The sequence below is a fragment of the Salvelinus alpinus genome, chromosome 22, assembly GCF_045679555.1.
Source record: "Salvelinus alpinus chromosome 22, SLU_Salpinus.1, whole genome shotgun sequence".
Taxonomy (NCBI): Eukaryota; Metazoa; Chordata; class Actinopteri; order Salmoniformes; family Salmonidae; genus Salvelinus; species Salvelinus alpinus.
In genome coordinates, this window is record NC_092107.1 from 539706 (window position 1) to 558941 (window position 19236).

Below are 19236 nucleotides of genomic sequence, written 5' to 3' on the forward strand. Positions count from 1 at the left end.
GGATAAGTGCACTCTGAAATCACATCCATTATGTTGTGAATGATGTATTTGAAGGGGGCGGCCGGGGAGGGGACCCCAGGGGATGGGTGGTTAAGGGACGTCTCTCCAGATAAGGGAGGGCCAGATCATGGGAGGTGTAGGGGGTGGGTACCAAAGACCCTCCCCTTATTGATTAAGGGGACCTTAAGATCCATATGTTTTGCTGCAGGCCTTATAGTAAGATACTGTTGCTATGTGTCTAAACTCTGCCACTATAGGTTGCACAAGCTATCTATATTAGTCTTTGTGGTTAAGCCCTGGCTGTTGTGAGAGTGCGCTTGCAGGCTAGGCCTGAGTCAGACCGAAACTAGATAAAGAGATGTAACCACTGTCTGGTTTTGATATTTTGATCTTGTGAGACAGTGGACAATTCTAATAAATTCAGAGAAACTACTGTACTAGGTTGTCTTATAAGGTAACCTCAGTTTATTGATACACACATACATTGACGTAGGTGATCATACCACTAGGGAGTGATCACATCTATAAAATCAGCTGTGCCCTTAGGTGGGGTGCAGAACTTACTCGGAAACATGCGTGCTATGTTCCTGTTGTCAACTTCTGTCTGCAATTGTCTGAATGCTAATTTCACCAATGAGCCAATGATTGACAAGGAACAAGGAACAAACCCCAACAGAGGCTCACAGTACTGACCCCAAAGATCCACCAACATCTCCCATTAACGGCGTGCCATTAATGCCACATCAGGCCATTAACAAAGCACAGCTACACTGCTTCCCCTGTGGTCCATTAACTCCTAATCTAATTCACTGCATCCAGATTTTTAGCAATGACTTCATTCTGCTGCTTCTGCAGAAACTGAGATTACCTCAGTCTAGTAGTCTATGGGTTACGTACTGTATATTACGGAAGCACTTAATGTAACTTTGAACTAGTCAGACTACAGAGTGAAAGAACAGTGTGGGAGGGCTAATGGAGCTTCTTGATTACCAAGTCAGAACCACGTTTTGGAGTCTCGACTTTGAATGAACTTGATGACAAATCAGACATTCTTACCTCAGTGTTATTTCTTTCCAGCTTATTCACTAAACATCTGCTCAACAGCTGTGTCGACATGTGACCTTTGAAGAACATGTTTCTTCTAATTGCTGCAGAAATTGAATTGATTCCGCCATGTCTATGGAAAAGACAAAGCGGTGAATTGGGAGCATAAACAGTGTGAGGGTCTTTCTATTCTTTACAAAGACATTAGCCTCCTCACAGGTAAATCATTACATAGCACACTGGTCCATTCTGATTCTGGCTTGGTATGACTGCGCTCTGACAAAAGTGTTATTAAGGCAACTTCAAAATGGTCTTGGCACCCGAAGACAACATTCTTGACATCAAAGTGTTCCTACTCTCAACACACCTCTTCAACAGGTTTTGCATCAGACAGCACGTTTTTTTTTTTTTTTTGCATACGGCCAGCCATAAAATTCTTATCCTATCCTTCCCTGCCTGAGGCAAAGCTAGCACACAAGCAGCAGAGCATGAGCACAATTTCTAGGCCCAGTCCTCTCTGACTGGGTTCGTTTGACATTCAATTTACCATTCAGTTCAATTTCATTAGTAGCCCTGGGGGTTTCTAACAATGTCCCTGTAACAAACCACTTCACAAGCAAGCCTGGACACCCAACACCCTTGTGGCAAGCCTATTATATCAACAATGACAAGGAAAGGCACTTTGGAGTAGTCAGATTAAAACAGAGAAGAACCAAAGCTATAGGCTGCTCTTAACCCATTGCCTTTCGTGTAAGAATGACTGGTGTTTAACCTGCATTCAAACATCTAGTACGTTTCAGTTACAGGCACTCCTCCTAAAGCATCCCCTGCAGGGCTCATTACTACCCCCTTCCTCTCTCTCTCTCTCTCTCTCTCTCTCGCTCTCTCCCCCAGTACCTGGTGCTTTGAACATTTGCATTCCATGGGTGCTGGAGGGGCCCCTTGTATTTATGCTATCTACATATGGTAGCAGGCTGTTCCGGTAGATACCGATCACACTTGGTGCCACAAAATACCTATGTTGAGCGTAAACTAAACCTTTTCTATAGCCTCGATCATGCTAGCAGCCCCACTCCTGCCCTGGCTGTGTGGATGGGGGTGTGTGTGGAGGGAGTTAGGTGATACGACCCCAAGGCTGATCACTTATATTTATGTGTAAACAAAACACCATCCAGCTATTGATCTGAAAGTGCTTCATTAGACGGTGTAAGAAGCAGGAGCTGACATTTCCCCGATGCAAAATGAATGATTAATGGGTGTATACACTCAACCGAACCTACAGTTTCATTGTTTGTTTGTACTTTGCGCTATCAATAATGTATGTCTTATTATGTTGTAAAAAAGCTAATACAAATATGTCTATTTGTTCAACTGACTGCCGGCAATGGCTTTCATCTTGTGTAATTGCCATAGCGGTGCTTGATGATTCCTCATGATCCCAGTAAGTAGTGCACTGTGTTGTGGAACATCTAATGACAGAACTGACCTTTCAACCCTTCACTGTGAAACAGACCAGGCCTGTCTTCCATTCCAATAAGGTCCGCAGCCTGGTTGGTATTAAGAGGGCATTAGCTGTGAATTCGGAGAGTTTGTGTTCTGCTTGACGTTCTAAACACTGGGGGTTTGAGGTCACTCAGAAGGCAACACAGATAACATGAATGAACACACGGAATGCAGATAATACACACAGATGATTAAATACCTGCATGGGCATCCTGTCTGTGTATTTTAAAATGTTATGCCCACCAACCAACGTCACATGTTTTGGAGAACTGCTGTGACAGGTTGAAAATGTGTCCAAAGTCTAAGGCTATGTTAGAGACTCCAGCCACCCAAGTCATAGGCTGTTCTCTCTGTTACTGCACTGCAAGTAGTACCAGAGTGCCAAGTCTGGGTGTCACAAATATCACCGAAGGTGGCTCCCCTTCCCGTTCGGGTGGCGCTCGGCGGTCGTCGTCACCGGTCTACTAGCTGCCACCGATCCCTTTTTCCCTTTTCGTTTGGTTTTGTCTAATTGTTTTCACCTGTTCCTTGTTGGGGTTGTTGGGTTGGTGTTATTTAAGTTCGATTAGCCCGCTTGTGTTTGTGCGGGCTTGTTTCTGTTAATTAAGAGGTGTTCTTTATTATTGTGGGTTTTCCGCTGTCCGGTTAGATACCAGTGTGTACTTAGGTGGAGTGTATTACGCCTGTGTTCGGCGTCACCTCTTGTACGTTTTCGGTTGGACATTAAAGCGTGTTTTTTCCCGTATCATCTGCTCCCTGCGCCTGACTCCACACCCATTCCCTCTTTGAGCGTTACACTGGGACCCAAAATCTCCTGAACAGTTTCTACCCCAAAGCCATAAGACTGCTGAACAGTTCATCCAATGGCTACCTACACACACACACACACACACACACACACACACACACACACACACACACACACACACACACACACACACACACACACACACACACACACACACACACACACACACACTTTTTGTTTATTATATATCCTGTTTATGATATATCCTAATTGCCTAGTCACTCTACCCCTACCTATATGTACATACTGACTTACCTCAATTACCTCAACTACTTCGTACCCCTGCACATTGACTCAGTACTGGTACTCCTTGTATATAGTCTCTATATAGTTACGATTTCCTTTTTTATTTAGCAAATATTTCTCTTACTTTTTAACACTGCATTGTTGGAAAAGGCCTCGAAAGTAAGCGTTTCACTGTAAAGTCTACACCTGTTGTATTCGGTGCATGTGACCAATAATATTTGATTTGACTTATGAGGGGGATTTCACACTCCTGTTGCTATCAATTCCAAAAGGAAGATGTCTTGTCTCGAGTGTCTTCCTTGCAGAAATAATATTGTTTACTCTGCTTTAGTAAATGTATAACAAGGGAAGTAGGTCACACTTTATTTGTATAACGCAGATTTTGCATCTTTAGATGCTCTACAGATAGTTTGTTGATATTATGACTCTCTGTTGATAAGCATCTGCTTGCTAAGATTACAGTTAGGGTAAGGTTTAGAATAAGGGTTAGGGTAAGGGTTAAGGTTAGGGCTAGGGTTCAGTTTATAGTTAGGATAAGGGTCACGGTTAGGGTTAGAAGATAGGTAGTAAAAATGTTACTGATATACTGTGGACAGTCGGTAGAGCATCTACAGATGCACTATCTAAATAAAGTGGACCGGGAAGTAACATTCAACGTGCAGAACAAAACAGAGAAAGCTTTTGTGTTGGACTTGGCACACTCTTTGGCACCCCCCATTCTAGGGTTCTGGGCTAGGCTGCCAAAGGTTCTGCCTGTTGACCCTGAGGTCAATGTTGAGCCATGGATCTAGAATAGAGTGCAGTGATCTCCCCCTTCACTCCCTCAGAGAGATTAACACAGAGATTAAGGAGAAAGGGAGAGAGGGAACACTGTGCTGGTCCAATAACAGACTGAGCACACAGTCCAGTGACTAACATGGATGCCTCCAGGACAGCATGAGTTGAAAACCCAATGCCCTACTGAACTCAACTATTACTACAACTATTACTACACTGTTATCACTGTCTCCACGCCTGGCCTCGCTGGCAAAGAGCGACACTTACAATTATACAACTTTTTTTTTTAATTAAAAAGTATTTTTCAAACTGGTTGAGCAGGATGCAGCCTGTAAAACTCGGGAGGCAGTAGGTTTTAATACCTGTCGTTTTCTAACCACCACACTGCAGTGCTTGAGCGCTCTCCCAACATAATCATAATATGCAGATGTAGTTTTCAATTTAAGTAGGCTTTCAGTCAATTAAAGTGTGCAATGCAAAGCTGTTCCCCAACAGACAACTGTACAGAAAAGATAATGAATTTACTATCAACCTTCATAAGATGTGATTAAATCCTCAAGAGGCTGTATTCCACTAAGTATGTAATAAGCATTTCTGTGCAGGGATTTTGGCGGGATTACAGTAAGCATAAAATGGTAAGTGTACTACATACAGTAAATATTCAAATGTGGCCGTGTGAAAAATTATAATATAAGTATGCTTTTGACCCATTATTATAAAAAGTGGCATTGTCACAAAAATCCATGTGAGAAATTGCATACGTTCAAATGTCATTCAAGCACTTCGAGAAAATTGCATACTTCAGCCACACTTCCCCTCACAATTACAAGACAAAATTGCTTATTTAAGTTCACTGCCCACTGCTGACAAATGTTCCCTTTTTTAAAGGCTTGAAAACACAGGGAGTATTATAAAACTAAAATGAATACATTTATACACAGAGTGGGGTAGAGAACATGACTTGTTTAAAAAGGTAATGTTCTGGTAAGATTATTATGTTCTTCAGAAACAAAGGAGAGAAGTTGAACACTTGTATTTACTTTTCAAATCAATCAATTGTTAGAACTGTCACCTCACATCGAGTATTACCATTCACTTAGGTGTCCCTCGTTTATGAGAATTCATTCTCAGGTGTAACATATTTTCATTCGTTTTACTACAAATGACTCAATGGCCATTACATTTTCTCCTTCCATCATCACACGAGAGCAGCCATATATCAACATAAGTGCTTTAAACCATTTAGCCTGGCGCCATGCGCCTTCCACTAGTATCCCCTCCTGTCTGTCTGTACAGAACATATTCCAACATTGGTGCTTTTGAACAGGAGGTTTGCCAATTTTCCTGATAATGAGCTGATTTGCCTTCACTATCACCAGCAGCAGAAAGACACGATAACTTCACAGGAGCCTGTCGATAAGCAACATTTCAGCTGTATGACTCATATCATTCCAACAGAATGAATCCACGCAGGAAACATCTCCTGATTAAAGAGTCCGTTGGCTTGGAGAGCTCTTGGGCTGGATCCTCACACTTTGAATAGTCAAATGAAAAACCTGCCCTAGAACATTCCGTACGTACAGAACAACAGCCTCTCAACAGTCCACACGGACAAAAGAACAAGCAACAGCAACATTCTGTGTGGGGATCACAATATGAGACAACACTCTATGAAGCATGGACATCAATAAAGAATGTATATGAGAACCCGGAAAAGTACTGTCTGGTGCCAAAGGGTGACAAAGCGATCCAATTACTGGTGAGGCCATCTGGAGACATTACTGTCTGGGTAAATGTGCATGTAATGGCAGACAGGGGTAGTGATGCTCTCCACTGTGATGCATTGCCTGTGTCAGATCTGCTTATAGGCAAACACACAATGGCAAGGTCTGGAGCATGGGACAGGTAATCCAGAAAATTCCTCAGAGAGAGAGAGGGGGAATGCCATACCCAGTCATACATACAACACATAAACTAATATGACTAGCCAATTGTTATGCATTTTCCATTGTGAGAATCTCTTATTGCATAACCCGGAGGATTTAAATGAAATCACTATCATTACATTAGGAAAAGAGAAATCCTCTCCTCGTTGTATCTACTGCAGGTGAGAATGTAAACACATTCATAATGGGTTATGGCACCTCCATTACTCAAAATGAAACACCTGGAAGTTTATTTTACAACTGCTTCGCTCTCATATACTGGGCTGGCACTTCGAATAATGCACCATTTATTTGACACGGAACTATGCAGCTGAATTTGTTTGTGACTCCTTTAGAAAACATAATTCCTTCTCTCTAACATGAAAGGTGATTCTAAAGCAAAAGACTCATCATTGTTGTAACGGCAGCCTTCCTCCTCTTCGTCTGAAGAGGAGGTGTAGCAGGGATCGGACCAAGACGCAGCGTAGTAGGTGTCCAAGTTTTAATAATAAATGACTGAACATGAACACAATACAAAATAACAAACGTGGCAAAACCGAAACAGTCCTATCTGGTGCAGAGAACACAAAGACAGAAGACAACCACCCACAAACCCCAACACAAAACAAGCCACCTAAATATGGTTCCCAATCAGAGACAATGACTAACACCTGCCTCTGATTGAGAACCATATCAGGCCATACATAGAAATAGACAAACTAGACACACAACATAGAATGCCCACCCAGCTCACGTCCTGACCAACACTAAAACAAAGAAAACACAAAAGAACTATGGTCAGAACGTGACAATTGTAGAACAGATTCTAGTGTTTCATTGCAAATTCCTGTGATGCGTCTTAAGCTGTCTCACTGCTTAACACAGCGTTTCCCAAACTCGGTCCTGGGGGCCCCAAAGAGTGCACATTTGGTTTTTGCCCTAACACTACAAAGCGAATTCAAATTATCAAAGCTTTTCAAATAAAATCAAATGTTATTTGTCACATTCACCAAATACAACAGGTGTAGACCTTACTGTGAAATGCTTACTTACAAACCCTTAACCAAGAATGCAGTTTAAGAAATAGAGTTAAGAAAATATTGAATAAATAAACTAAAGTAATTTTTTAAATAAAAAGTAACACAAAAAAATAACAATAACGAGGCTATATACAGGGGGTACTGGTACCAAGTCAATGTGCGGGGGTACGGGTTAGTCGAGGTAATTTGTACATGTAGGTAGGGGTGAAGTGACAATGCATAGATAAGCTTGATGATTAGTTTGATAATTAGTTGATTATTTGAACCAGCTATGTAGAGCTATGGCAAAAACCAAAACGTACATCCCTTGGAGTCCCAAGGACCGAGTTTGGGAAACCCTGGTTTAACAGCTCCGATGGGAGTTAAAGTACTTTTCAGAATTCTCTGCAGGAACATGGGGCTACTTGACCTCTCAAGATGGGTCCCATTAGACAATTAGGTTCTCCATCTAAATGGTGCACAATAGGCTTTTCGCCTACCCACTAATGTCTGACAATGGAAGGGTTAGAATACAGCTACTGCACAGTAGCAACTAGCTAATGAAACACCTCACAGTTTTACATGGCATTCATTATCAACGGCATCCACACAGTGACACATTTACTAGAGCACCATTTCACTTAATTGAAAGTGAAGTGGTTCAACATCTAAGATAATAGAGCTGGTGTGAAGAATTCTGAGTACTTAGATTTAATTTAAAAAATACACTGTACTGTACATACCTTCTATATAAACAGTAGATTTCAGTGGTCGTTCACAAGGCAGTTTTATGAGAATCAACCAGTGACTGACCAGTAAATATGTCTAGTTCTCAACCTCACCAGACACCTTTCAACGTACTTTTATCATATGGTAAAAATAATAATTCAGATTTATGTTTAGAATATATAAAATGAATTGTTACAAATGATCACAAAAGCCTTGGTTCTAGATTTTTCATGTATGCATCAGGTGAAGGAACTCCATACATCCGAGGCTAATACAAGGCTTTGAATTCCAGGCAGCGAGAGCGCCACAACCAGATAAGTATCAGCATAAATACCACTCTCTTACAAAGTCCTTTACCACCTGGGATTTACAGCCAGGAATCCAACGCATGAGAGGAAGCATGCATTTGAAACTTCCTGAGCAACATGTTTAGGACCTTGAAGAATACTTTAAAGCAACTAAGAAAGAGTACACCCTGTACTCTTGACATGTGAGTGGGCTGAAGAAAAAGGGTTGAATATGATATTCTGTATTTTTACGAGTTTATATACCCTGGCATGAAAAATGACAGGCGTTTTAATCTCCAGAAAGCAGAGATATGCAATGACTGAGTGTCTGTCCCTGTTGAAAGTGAGGCGCTCTCTGGGTTTGAATGAGAACTCCTGCAAGTTCATCTGAAGCAGCATGTAATCATAGATAGCTCCAGGCTCCGTAGTGTGCCGCCTTCTCAGAAGGATAGATGAGGGACATCAACAGTGCACAAAGAACTAGCTTTTATAAAGGCTAGAATGGGGGCCCAACTGAGGTCAAATGCAGACACAAAACACTTATGTTTGGATCCCTGGGGCAGGATACTTCATGGAGCTACACTAAATATGACATTGTGTTTTCATGGCTGAAAATTGCAAAATAAAGTTTGAATGAATAGAGACCAGTCACTATTGATGGACTGTTTCTGACCAAAAAGCGATTTAAAAGTGAATGGGAAAGTGAAAATTGCATGACATTTTATTGCACACTGCTTCTTATTTCTGCTTCATCTTTTGGACAATGACATTGTCATCTCAGTAGACCGCTCTGAATTGCAGAGTCAAAAATAGGTGTGATACAATAGTACCACCTGCTTCAGCCCTGACTCCATGTAAATAGGTGGCAATATAATCACTTTATGGGTGTGTACATTTTGGCAGTTTCCCCACTGACCTTTAGTGGGTCTGGTTGAGTTCCTAGTGCTTGGGAGCTCTCTTATTGAGAGCTCTTAATAGGCTCTCAATAATGGGAAACACTATTTCGGCTTTTTCTCTTTTCAGATTCCATCAGGCAATGTGAGGAAAACAAGACAAGATACATTTTCTTCTATGAGTTCTGAGAACAAAGAGCTTGGGAACACCTCCCCTTCCTCTTCATGCAGCTAATGAACTATTCTAATTAAATCACACCTAGTGAAAAGCTTTCCAAGGAATATTTCAACTAGGATTGTTGTGTCATTCACTATGGGCCATGTCATTAGCTTTCATATGGACCAGACCTATTTTCCCCCAGTAGGCTTGGATTGCCTTGCGCATATGAGAGGTGGGAGAACAGGGGGAAGATACTCAATGCCCTCCCAGGGGGGTGCACTGTTCCATCTTCATGACAAAGAGAGGAGACGGCAGGAGAAGTCAGCATCAATACTGTCGGGGGGAGTCCGCAGGAAACCAGAGAAAGCAGGGGGGATAATGTGAATAACAAAACAGAGAAACAACCTCACTTTTTTGTCCCAAAACAGGGGTAGAGCTGTTTCCAGTGCGCTGTAGGCTTTCCCCAAAACCAAAGATACCCTCATGCATTTCAATGGGTGCATTTCGGCATAAGGGACCAGGGACCAGTCATCTCACTCCTGTTATTAAAGGCTTTCTCAAAAATGTAGTCACTCCCTTCATATAACAAATAAATATATTTTTTGTGTGTGAATAGCAGGAGTGCTATGATGAAGAAAGATTGCTGAGAGATAATGGGGAGTAGAATACATATGCGGACTCGAAGGCTGGCATCTCCATTCAATGAAATACCAGGGTGTTCTGTGCCATTCTCCAACATTTTTACATTATAGCTTTCACGCAGGAATGTGTGACTGGAAATGTAATCTATATGTAAAACATGTCATATATCTTAAGCTGTCTAATAAAACCCAACCCAGGCCTTTCTAACCTGTCTAACCAGTGACAATACAAGCAGAGTTGTGAGTGTTCTGGATAAGGGGAGAATTAAGGGGAAATCTCAATCATGAATGTTGAAACAGAACGTATCTCCCGCTCCTTTCTAAAACTGGGACGAGCTAATCATACTAGCTAGTGTAATTGAGACTCCCTTGGCTGTTTTACTGATACCCTCATGTGTAAAACTGTCACAGGCAGACAAAATGTTTTTTTCACCAGTGAGTCATTGTTTGAGACTGATTACACTGGCCACACAAGCCCTTTCATTTTCCTTAAGCAAAGCTGTGTGTCCAGTCACTGTGAATACTCTTTTATACATTGCGGAAATACACTGTTCTCTGTGTTGGCTTAAATGTTCTCATTGCTGCCTGACTATAGCTCTGTAGTGCTGAAACATTTTCTCACGACAGATCATGTCGGAGAATCCTGAGCTCTTAACAGAAAGTGCCGATACTTTTCTCTAAACTAAGTGAATACTGAGAATTTAACATTTCAGGGGAGAAATCAGAGATTGAACCAGAGTGAATGACTCTAGTATGCTAGATGTGTGCATATCATAGCCTATTCTCACTCATGTACACTCCTAGAAAAAAAGTGCTGTCTACAACCTAAAAGGGTTCTTCGGCTGTCCCCATAAGAGATCACTTTGAAGAAACCTTTTTGGCTCCAGGAAGAATCCTTTTAGGTTCAATATAGAACCCTTTCCACAGAACCAAAAAGGGTTCTCCTATGAGGACAGCCAAAGAACCCTTTTGGAACCTTTTTTTCTAAAAGTGTAGGGATGATTTATAGAGTTTTAATTCATGGAGCTGTATGCTCTCCCTCTCACCTGTGATATTAGCTGTAACGGGAAAGCTCCACTTCAAATAGCTGGGTAAACGTTGGCCAGTTCACCAGCAGTTATCGTAATGATATGTAGACATAAAGACACTGAATTTTGGTCCTACTAACGACTGGGAACACACAGAGAGCAGGGCCATTGCAACCACTACAGGTCCCTCAGTAGGATCCTGGACCCTCCACCTAGTCAACTGTCTCTGTACACATTGTCCTCCCAATTAAATAAAAACCACCTGCGGGCCAAATTTGGCCCACGGGCCGCCATTTGGGGAACCCTGACCTATTGGCTAGCTCACCCTCATCCACAGCATTTGGGTAAAAGGATAGGTTCCATTTGTCACTCACCCCTTTTCTCGAGAGGCCTCAAAGTGGATTAAAACTAAATTAGTCTCTGTGACCCTAATCTGGATTGAATTATAAAGAGGCAGAGCCACAATAGTGCAGTTGGTTTACTAGAATGAATATGTCCTCCCACTCCCAGATTGCCCAAAATATGATGCCCCTTATCGAAATATACAAGTTATTTTCTTTTTTCACCAGTTGTTTTCTAGCACTTCAATGATATAGTGGAAAGACTGAGAAAGCAAGAGACACCCTCAAAGAATGAGACCATTTAACATTGCTCATTGCAATTTCCTATGACATACATAAAATGTCAGTTCAAACACAACACTGACTGTCCCACAGTGGCTTTGAAGGAAATTAAGAGCTGTTAGTGCGAGTTGAAAATTTGCAAAGCTGGATAAAGGTGGTATGCTTATTGGGTATGATGTGTGATTGAGGCCATTTCCAGTAATTCATATCTAAATGAGGGGTAGGAAATGAATTCAGAAAAGGAGAGAAAGACACTCATAGGAATAAATATATAGTCTTGTATACCAAACTGTTGATACTGTCTCATTAAAAACATCCATATTTGCAGTATTATGATGTAGGATGGTGACATTTTCTGCAAAGATATTACAGGAATGATTTACAGATTGAAGACCTGTAAATGCAAGTGTAGAGCACACAAAATGATGATGTCATCCTGAGTGACACCCACTCTCCTCAGAGCTAAGTGTGGCATTTTCAGCATAGCAGTGGCACTTTATTTATATTCTAATCTATATTTATCTATATTCTATCACCTCCCTGTAACACTGTCATGAAACTTGTCATCAGCATAAAAAAAAATAATATTTAACCTTTATTTAACTGTAGAACATCAAGTTAATAACGATATTACAATTGCATTATCTGATATCACTGTCTTGCCCCACATACACTCTCCTTTGTAAATAGGATCTGGATCATAAACAGCTACGATTAAGGATGAAGAGTTTCATGTTATTGTGCTTTCCATCCATGAAACGACATTTTGCATGAAGGGCCACATTGTATAAGGAGTCAACGGGAGATAGAACAACCACAAACATCTAGACAAACCCGCCTCTAAACAAGACGTGACGTGCACAGTCACACAAATTAACATGCGCAAATCCCAAGTGCAAACTGAGAACACAAATCGCTCCAGTCTTTCTCTACACCAATCAACTGAACATTTATCTATCATGTCGGGACAAAAACTGGTTACGGAGAGTGAGAAAGTGGATGAACATATTTCAATGAGGTTTCACTCAGACAATGAAACCTTGTGGTCCCCATGCGAACAGGGGCCAGATTAGTCCATTAGCAAATGAAGAGCCCTACTTGCTTGACGAGTAATACCAGGTGTGATACTGAGTGTTGTCTATTCCAGGGAGGGTAGGATGAGGGTGGGGGAGGAGTGGAGGAAAGCAGGGAACAAAAAAACAAATGCATCTATGCAGACTATTTGTTCTAAAAGTCTTTCGGGGCCCTGTTTTTCCAGCACTATCTGGTCTAGGCCGAGGGTCACAGCTCTCAGTGTTTGAGCCAGAGGAACTGCATTTAACAACCTCTAAAACAACGGAATCAGAATCACCTTTATTCACCAAGTACGTTTACACATACTCAGAATGTGACTTGGTGATATGGTGCTGCTAGTGATAGACAACATTTAGAGCCAGAATACCGACAGTGGAGTTTAAACAAAGTTTACATATGGTACATTATATACAACTAGATAGATTGAGGATAAACATATAAGAGAATGTGCAGTCGGTAAACAAATATATGATGGGTATACAGTTGATATACAGTGGATGTACAGTATCAGTATGAATATATCTAAATGAAGAGAGATGAACAGAGTGCAATGCAGTATAGTGTAGTTATTTTGTGTACAGTTCAGAGATGGCTTGATCCCGTGTGCAGCATAGAGTGCATAGTCCTTTCGTTTCTATGGGCCCAATGGCCGGTTGGTGAGGGCCACAGCCCGGGGAAAGAAACTGTTCAGGTTGCGGGAGGTTTTGAGCATGATTGGCCTGAACCGCTTGCCAGAGGAGAATTTTTGGAATAAAAGATCAACAGTGTATCTAATTACTGACTGATGGTGTCTATTCTGAAAACTACCTTCACAAACTGAGCACTTAGTTTAAAACCTCCAATTCAACATTTACAAGGTGGCATGAGTGATAGATGAAATATGTGGTGTTTAGACTAAGGGATTTTGTGATTTGATGAAGATGAATAACTAGATGGTTGCCTAGTGCTTCTTAAAATGACACTGCATATGAAGTTGTAATGAGTAACCAGCACATTGAAAAGTCATCATCAATCCTCCATAGAACAAGCAAACAGACACATGGTTTCACCATTTATGGAGGACTGACGGCCAAACTGCCAGCATCATGTTTACTCATCAAATGTTGGTGTGGAGGGCTATAAACCTAAATTACAGCCCCACCCTAAAGGCCTTCAAATTCCACTGTTTTAAAAACTGCTGCAATTGGCAACAGAACTACAACACACAGTCCAACTAGAAAAACTGTTAACACGTGACATGCTATTATTATAGGGGAGGCTCTTTTTTCCAACCAGTTCAAGTACAAACGCCTGAGAGCGGGTGACAGTGACAAGGGAGGCACACTGTAATTTACAATGACAGGCATGTCAAGTGACAGTGTCAGACAGAGGAGGACCTAAGTCTGATCACCCACCTCCCTTCCCAATCTGGTCTCAGAGCATTTCGTATTATTCTGTATGTAATTCCGAGACGAGCCATTTAGTATGATATGTTATGTTTGGTATGGTTACATAAGACAGATGGTTGCTTAAGACAAAAACAAAGGGAGGTTGGTTGGTCGGGCATATAACGCAAACGTCTAGCAACCCAAAGGTTGTGGGTTCGAATCTCATCGCGGACAACTTATTTTTTTTTATAGCTAATTAGCAACTTTTCAACTACTTACTACTTTTAAGCTACTTTGCAACTACTTAGCATGTTAATTAACCCTTCCCCTAACCTTTACCCTTTTAGCAAATTATTCCCCTAAACCTAACCCCTCAGCGCATGTGACAAATAACATTTGATTTGGACTCCTAATCTTAAACCTAACCCCTAGCCTAGCTAACGCCACCTAGCTAGAATTCGTAACAAATCATCCATTTGGCAAATTCGTAACATATTGAAAGTTTGCAAATTCGTAACATATAATAGTAATTGTAATTCGTAACATATATGAAATGGGTGATGGACATCCATAAATTAATACATACCATACGAAATGTAACATATCATACTAAATGGAGTGTCTCTGATTTACGTAAAAAATAATACGAAATGCTTTGAGAACAGGTTTTTCCCTCTCCCAAAGGACTATTGAGAGCTCCACTGCAGTTTGGTTAAATGTTGAGTCTGAATGCTTAAACACATGGTGCATACTTGTTGGATTGGAAAAAAAGCTTTATTTAACGACATTTACAGAATGTAAAAAAGCCTAACTTTAATCTGCAAGGTGTTCCTGCCTCGTGGGGAAACAAGTGTGCGCGTTTGAGTGCGTAATGTATGTTTGGGAATGAACGTTTACCACACACGTTTATCTCACAAATTATTGTGAAAAGTTGGTTTACTGTTGTAATTATTGAAATAAAATGAGAGGACATCGCTCCCAAATTGAGAGCGCATGACTATCACCTGGCGAAACATACTCAACACTCCCACGAAGTGTGGCCAGAGGTTGTACACACTTAATGCGCTATACAACTTGTAGTTACGCAGTAGTTATGCTATGAGCAATAATGGTAGAGTTGCAAAATAACGTTCTAACCATGACTATAACTAGCTATAACTCTGTATTCACAAACCTCAGTGTAAATCAAAATTGCTAATCGAATGACAAGTATTTTCACTTCAGATGTATCGTCTACAAACTCATCACCACCATGCAGTTCCCATGATGTGTTTGTTAAAAATTATGACAAAATTTATCAGTTTTCTTTTAAACAATGTAAGATATGATGCATGATAGGCTAAATACAGTACCTTGGTAGACAAGAGCGACGAGGAGGGCACACAGACAGCTGGAAAAATGCATCCTGGCGAAAGCCAGATATCCTTGCCCTGCTGTTCCTAAAGGTCGATAATATGTTTGTTATTATCGATCAGCTAACTTATTTCCGTAAACTTCAGGGTTAAATATTCACTAACTGTGTGCAGTTACTGCTGTATAACATGTGCTCTCTCACTTGCACTGGCAAACAAATGTGGGAGCGCATCGAGTGAGCGACGACGGGAAGCTCTGTAGGGTAGGATTTTACAGCAACTCCGCCCAGGATCTACCACAATCTTGTGGATCCCACTCCGCACTGCATTACACACACGCGCGTACACGCACACGCACACACACACACACACACACACAGACTAGCGGTTAGAGTGTTGGGCCAGTAACGAAAAAGTTGCTAGTTAGAATATCTGAGCCAACAATTTGAAAAATCTGTTGATGTGCCCTTGAGCAAGGCACTTAACCCTACTTGCTCCCGGGTCGCTGTTGATAATGGCAGACCCTGTCCGTGACCCCACGCTCAGAGGGTCTCAGGGAGAGTGGGATATGCAAAAAACACATTTTGAAATTAATACACATTTGTACATGTGTGAAGTAAGACAAGTATAAGCATACACAGTGGCCAAAATAATCCACTGGGCACAGATGTAATTTCAACGTCTAGTTTTGATTTACATTTGGTTGAGTTGTCAACTAATGTGAATTCAATGTGAAATAAAAAAATGTGTCACCATGTCATTGGATTTAGGTTAAAAAACAAGAATTTCCCCTATCAATAAGTTTTCCACGTTGATTCAACATCATTACAGTGAACGTTGATTCAGCCAGTTTCTGCCCAGTGGGAGGCTCAAGGTGGCTCTTCATAGTTTAAATTCATAACTGCAGCGCACTGTTATTTTACATTGCCTTTTTGCATTGCAAGAGATAGTTTGAATAAAATACCAGTGGAATTTGCAACCTTTGGATTGCTAGACTGTCGTGGATTACACCCACGCATCCTCTCCGACCAACCTCCCTACTTTTGTTTCTGTCTAAAGTAACTTGACCATAAGTAGATATCATACATCTTGGAGCTGCTCAGAAACAAGTATAGTATGTTTCGTATGGCTCTGAGGCCAGGCTGGATGTGAAAAGGGTGGGGTGTGGGCTAGCACTAAAGTCTCCACTGCAGCCAGTTTCTATTGTGACTCCTCATAGCTAATGTGCTGTTTTATGTGCCACCCAAGTTTGTAATGCTAATGACTGAAATAAAATGCATGATGTGGGCGGCAGGTAGTCTAGAAGTTAAGAGCGTTGGGCCAGTAACCGAAAGGTTGCTGGTTGAAATCCCCGAGCCCGCTATGTGAAAAATCTGCCAATGTCTGCTCTATGTCGCTCTGGATAAGAGTGTCTGCTAAATTACTAAAATGTAAAATGCATGATGTCTAGATTACATCGCTCGTCCCTTACTGAATCCTGATTTCAGTTGCTGATGGCAGAGAGAGACAGTAGGTGTTCAAACTAGCGCCTCACTAACATCCTGATTAGAGGCTCAGCATTGTGCAACGTCAGGTGTTAAACTTTAATCCTGTGTTGATTAAAATGAGGACAGAGGTATCTTAAAGGTTGGAGAGGATGTGAGCAGTCAGTACTTGTGTTTGGGTAGGTAGTACTATACAGTCAATACTCCCACTAGACTCAGACTGTGCTGCTGCTGGCTTTACTTGTTTTCAAATCAAATTATATTTGTCACATGCGCCAAATACAACAGGTGTAGACCTTACTGTGAAACGCTTACTTACAAGCCCTTAACCAACAATGCAGTTCAAGAAATAGAGTTAAGAAAATATTTGCTAAATAAACTAAAGAAAAAAATAAAATAAAAATGAACACAAATTACTTAACAATAACGAGGCTATATACAGGAGGTACCGAGTCAATGAGCGGGGTTAGTCGAGGTAATATGTACAAGGCTGAGGTGTGCTGCTGCTGCAGTTAACTGAGATGGCAGTGGGTTTTAGATGGTTTCTGTGACTCAGAGTTTATTTCTGTGTCTGTTGAGCTTCATATCTACCTTGAAGCCTCTGCCAGTGACTCCATCAAAGCACCAATTTCATGAGGTTGTGCTCTGATCAGACGAGCAGAGCATAATTTCTAATGCTGCTAGACATTCAGAGGTGAGACTGAGAATCAGAAGTGAGTGAGATTATGGAGTTTGCATTTGACAAAACCAGACATTGTGAACTTAGCTCTCACTGTGCTGTTAACTGAGTGGTCAAGCTTGGGTAAAAAGCCGATTTGTGGGGGTGAAAATGTATCTAACCGGAGAAGGATTTCAAGTACAATGGTTTTGTAAGGATGTACTGCGTGCACTGGTTGTGAAAAACTAAATGCAATTTGATTAGGAGTGAACCACAAAGCAATATTCTGTGAGAGTGATATGCCTGACTGCACAGGAAGAAAAAGATAACTATTTATTTTTTTCCACACGGGTGAGAATGATTCGGTCAGAATGGTGACAAAGCCTTAGACTTTGTTCGGCATTCAATTACCAAACAAAAACAGGTTGGTATAATTGGCACTTGAGCTGGGATCTCAGGAGACCCATAAACCAGCTAGGGTAGGCAAGGCTAAAGCAAATAACTCCAAGACTGAACATCTGAAAGAAGTGATGGCCAACATATATAGTTGAGATAGTTGAACAAGAACATTAAAAACTTTATCTCTAAGAGTCTCTAACTCCACATACTATACAAGATTGCAAGATAATGCCGTTTTTTTTATTGTGTTACAGATTACAAATGACATATTATGCAAATCCTAGCAAATGTAGCTTTGTTAGTTCTAAAAGGTGCACACAAAATAGTACAATACTAAATCAATCAAATATATTTATAAAGCCCTTTTTACACCATCAATTGTCACAAAGTGCTCATACAAATACTCCACCTAAAACCACAAAGACCAAGCAATGCAGATGCACAGTGGCTAGGAAAATATATATTTTTGTTTAGGAGGGAAAGAATGATAATGAATACCCAGTAATTTAGTAGTAATATTTAGTATGCACTGGAAAGCATTTGCTATCCACAGAGCTAAATAATAAGGTTTCACAGGGAATAATGAATTTCAGCATATCATGTCATATCTGAGCCACTGTACCGATGCTCACATCTTTTATTTGATGAAAGAGAATGTTCTCGCCTTGACATCTTTTGAGACATCTTGTGACATTGCCCTTGCTATCAGGGTGAATAAAAATAACCTTGCGTTTCTATGAATTCGTAGAATAAAACTAGTTATATATAGGGGCAGTCAACATACCTACACAGTGAATCTTTCATGGGTTGAAATCATTACATTGCTGGGGAGTTTTTATTACTTATTTTGAGGGTCTTAAGTGACTGTAACATAATGATATATTGATTACCTAAGTGCATTTTATCATCTCATGCTCTGAATAGGCTATATAAGGCATTGAGCAGGACAGCAGAGTGACATTTTAATGAAACATGGTGCATTAATTACACCATCATAGCCTTGATAGTAATCCTGCTTCTGTCTCTGTGTTCCGTTGTGGAGAAGCAGCATGTATGATATGACACAGGGCATGCTGTCCCCTGGCTGGGCCTTGGGGACATGATATTGCAGGTCCCATGAAGCAGGAGGCCTAGGTCACATCTCCTCCAGGGGCCAGTGGTGGAGTGATTAGTCTCCCAGTGAATAGGCTCTGTGACAAGGCCGTGGAACAGAGCGGAC

At 41.0% G+C, this 19236-nt stretch overlaps 1 protein-coding gene across 6 annotated transcripts in view; it reads right to left on the bottom strand.

The window, feature by feature from the left end:
• LOC139548725 (CD166 antigen homolog) overlaps nt 1-15736 on the bottom strand; it is a 60354-nt gene extending 44618 nt beyond the window's left edge. For 4 of the 6 annotated variants that reach the window (XM_071358482.1, XM_071358481.1, XM_071358479.1 and 1 more), the window contains exon 1: nt 15477-15673. In XM_071358482.1, the coding sequence (XP_071214583.1) occupies nt 15477-15528 (52 nt within the window). In that variant the 5' untranslated portion in view covers nt 15529-15673. Of the gene's footprint in view, nt 1-15476 lie in introns of all 6 variants that reach the window. The other 2 variants (XM_071358478.1, XM_071358480.1) reach the window with 2 other exon arrangements.
• Nucleotides 15737-19236: the final 3500 nt, after the last annotated feature.